At 53.1% G+C, this 3,804-nt stretch overlaps 1 protein-coding gene across 3 annotated transcripts in view; it reads left to right on the top strand.

Annotated features, from left to right (window-relative positions):
• Window positions 1-225: 225 nt before the first annotated feature.
• Phldb3 (pleckstrin homology like domain family B member 3) overlaps window positions 226-3,804 on the top strand; it is a 15,431-nt gene continuing 11,852 nt past the window's right edge. For 2 of the 3 annotated variants that reach the window (XM_050127095.1, XM_050127094.1), the window contains exons 1-2: window positions 226-442; window positions 635-772. In XM_050127095.1, the coding sequence (XP_049983052.1) occupies window positions 326-442; window positions 635-772 (255 nt within the window). In that variant the 5' untranslated portion in view covers window positions 226-325. The remainder of the gene's footprint in view (window positions 443-634; window positions 773-3,804) is intronic. The other variant, XM_050127093.1, reaches the window with a different exon arrangement.

Below are 3,804 nucleotides of genomic sequence, written 5' to 3'. Positions count from 1 at the left end.
AGAGAGAGAGAGAGAGAGAGAGAGAGAGAGAGAGAGAGAGAGTTTGGCGTAGTAGCCTCCAGCCTTTGTACCCATCCTGAACTTGGAGCCCCCTCCCCCGCCCCCCTGTATGCTCTTCCATTCAGACCGAAATGGAAGCAGTTGAATTAGGCAGCTCGTGACCCCCAGGGGCGCAACTGGTTTGGGGACCAGACCTGTTTGGTGACTGTAGGGGGGGGGGGAACTTCTCTCCTTCCGATCACACCCTCTCTAATTTCAGCCCGAGGCTACGCCTGCCGTGCAGATTCCAGCCACTCCTTCCCCATGTCTCCCTCCTGGGGAAGGGATGCGAGGGGCGGCGCGGCGGCTGCGAGGACAGCAGCTGGAGGCACTGACCCGTGTGGCTCTGATGGAGCAGCGTGTGAAGGAGTTACAGCGCCAGAAGAAGGAACTGAGGATCGAGGTGAGCATGGGGAGCCCTTGGAAAATGAACCAGTGGGGGAACCTGCAAGGCCACTCTAAGCTGTTGGATCTCTGATAATCAGGTGTTCCAGGCCCGGGGCCTCTTCCACAGGGCCATTCCCAGGCCGGTCCTCCGCCCCGGCTGCTGCACGTGCACCAAAACTTGCTTTTTTTTTTTTTTTTTTCTTTGCAGATGGAAGTAGAGGTGGCCCTGCTCCGGGGTGAACTGGCCGGTGAACGGGTGGCTGCTCGGCGGGAGGAAGAGCAGCTGAGGGAGTTGCTGGGCCAGCAGGTGGAGTCCCACCAGAGCAGCCAGGAGCTGCGGGAACAGGTTGGTTTGACCAGCGACTTCCATCATCACTTTCCTTTCTTCCTGGCTCTGCCTTCCAGTCTCCACCATCCCGTGATCAGGCCTATGGTGACCCTTGTTCTTCAGACGGAGAAATTGGGCTCCCGTTCCTTGTTTCCTATCTCTTTCCCGGGCCTGACTTGGATGCCTGACGACTGAGGTCTCTGCAGCGTACTAGGAAACATTTCGTACCATCAAAAGTTTTGAATACTCAGGTGTCTCAGGTGTCTTGTGCTCCCCAGCTTCAGCAATGATTCATTTAATATCCTTCTTTCATTTCCTCCAATTCTTCCTTGTGCCAGGATCCTGGATCTGTGCTAAGAATCTAAACAGTGCAAATATTCTAGGCGGAGTCACACCCCAGCCCCTCACTGGGGGATTCTAGGCAGGGGCTCCACCACTGAGCCACACCCCAGCCCCTCACTGGGGGATTCTAGGCAGGGGCTCTACCACTGAGCCACACCCCAGCCCCTCACTGGGGGATTCTAGGCAGGGGCTCTACCACTGAGCCACACCCCAGCCCCTCACTGGGGGATTTTAGGCAGGGGCTCTACCATTGAGCCACACCCCACCTCCTCACTGGGGGATTCTAGGCAGGGGCTCTACCACTGGGCCACGCCCCAGCCCCTCACTGGGAGATTATAGGTAGAGGCAAAATGATCTATCACTCAGCCACATTCGTAGACTGGCCCAAGTTTTAAATGCTCAGTGAAAAGCCACATTGCCTGTATATACAGGTGCCACTGAAAAATGAGAACTTCCTTTATGTGTGTGATTGTTATTTGAGAATTGGTTTCCCTATGTAGCCCTGACTTGCCTTGAACCCATGATTTTTTTTGTCTCAGTTTCTTGAGTGCTGGGCTTAGAGGTGTGTACCAGGGCAGTGTGATTGCAGTCTTTTTTTTTTTTTCCCCTTCCTTCCTTCCTTTCTTCCTTCCTTCCTTTCTTTTTCTGAGACAGAGTTTCTCTTTATAGCCCTGGCTGTCCTGGAACTCACTCTGTAGACCAGTCTGACCTCGAACTCACAGAGATCCTCCTGCCTCTTCTTCCTAAGTGCTGGGATTGAAGGTGTGAGCCACCCCTCCTAGTGTCTTGTTTGTTTAGGGTGCCTACTGAGTTTCTCATATTTGTCCACCTGCTTGTTGATTGTTGAAGAAACCAAATCTTCTGGGTGATTTTTTATGGCTGTTTTGTTTGGTTCTGTGTTTTTGAACTGGTGTCTTTCTATGTAACCCTGACCTACCTGGATCTTGTTATATAGACCAGTTTGACCTCACACAGAGATCCACCTGCTTCTGCCTCTCAAGACCTTTTTTTAGATTGTGTGTGTGTGTGTGTGTGTGTGTGTGTGACATGCATGCAGATGATCTCAGAAGCCAGAAGAGGATGCTGGATCCGCTGAACTGGAGTTATAGGCTGTCAGTACCTGTAATACAGGTGCTAGAAGCAAGCTTGGGTCCTTTGTAACTGCTGAGCCACCTCTCTGGCACCATTGTTTTGTTAAGATGGTGTCTGAGACTACATCTCAGATAGCCTAGGCTGGCCTTGAACCCACTGCATGTCTGAGAATGATCTTGAACCCCTGATTTCTGCTTCCATTCCCCAAGTCCTGGGATTTCAGGTACACAGCAGAATCATGTGTTATCCTTATAGCAAGAACAGCTGGTTTTGTCTCCTCCTTTTCCTCCTCTATCTCCACCCCACCCAGGGTCTATAGCCCAGTCTGGTACTGAACTCCTTCTGTAGTTGAGGATGTGAGGCCTGGGATGATTACAGGCTTGCACTATGACTCCAAACAAAAATTGAGTCTTCTGTCAGTTGCCAGGATGTGGCTGACCATGTACCTACCTGTGGGGACAGTCGGTGCCCCTCTGTTCTCTGTGAGTGCATGGTCACTTGGTTGTAGAGGTGTGGTGAGATTTGGGCCTGCTTTATGACTTCCCACTGAGTCTGAGGAACGTGAGCTCTGGGTGTGTGGACCTCAGTGAGTCACCCTGGTCTTAAGACTCCCTTATCTAGAGATGCCGACACTCTCCAGGCCACTGCTCTCCAGCCTGAAAGAGTCAGCACTGCAGCCTTGTTGACACTGTGAGCTGTGACTCTGTGTGTTCAGGAGCTGCATCCTGGCCTCACAGTGCAAGAGCCCTGTCACCCTGAGCCCTGATTTCTCTCCGGGGATCTGGGTCTGGGTCTAGGATTCTGGGCTCTAGGCATTTTTCCCCCCAGATACAGATATCTGAGCTCTGAGCCTTTCCTACCCCAGACCCAGGGTCCAGGCCCAGTCCTCCTCCCTCAGGCTCAGGGTCCAGGCCCAGCTCTCCTCCCTCAGACTCAGGGATCCAGGCCCATCCCTCCTCCCTCAGACTCAGGATCCAGGCTCAGCCCTCCTTCCTCAGACCCAGGGGTCCAGGCCCAGCCTCCTCCTTCTTACTGACCATATCCAGGGCCATCCTGAGAAACCATCTTCTCCAGTCTCCAGACTTTCCATGGTGCCACACGAACCCCAATGATACAGTCAGACTGAACCAAACATGAATTGTACATATAACATTCTCTGTGTAACCCCCTGCTCAGCCCTTCTCTTCCCACAACCACATCCACCCACACACAGGATTTGCCTCCAAAACTTTTGGACCTTTCCACGAAAGCTTGTGCCAAAAACTGTCTTACAGTTCCTTATATCTCATTAGCTTTAAATAGTGCCTGGTTTCTGCTCACTGTAGAGTGATTATTGCATCAGACGTAACTCCTGGACTAGGGATGTAGATCACTGGTAGAGTCTCTACCTAGAATCCCCCAGTGAGAGGCTGGGGGCATGGCTCAGTGGTAGAGCCCCTGCCTAGAATCCCCCAGTGAGGGCTGGGGTGTGGCTCAGTGGTAGAGCCCCCGCCTAGAATCCCCCAGTGAGGGCTGGGGTGTGGCTCAGTGGTAGAGTCCCTGCCTAGAATCCCCCAGTGAGGGGCTGGGGTGTGGCTCAGTGGTAGAGCCCCTGCCTAGAATGCCGCAGTGCGGGC

This window comes from Alexandromys fortis, unplaced genomic scaffold (assembly GCF_014885135.2).
Source record: "Alexandromys fortis isolate MF-2015 unplaced genomic scaffold, M_Fortis_MF-2015_v1.1 scaffold_262, whole genome shotgun sequence".
Lineage (NCBI taxonomy): Eukaryota > Metazoa > Chordata > Mammalia > Rodentia > Cricetidae > Alexandromys > Alexandromys fortis.
The sequence above is the reverse complement of the archived record's forward strand: the minus strand, read 5'-3'. Positions and strand labels throughout refer to the sequence as shown.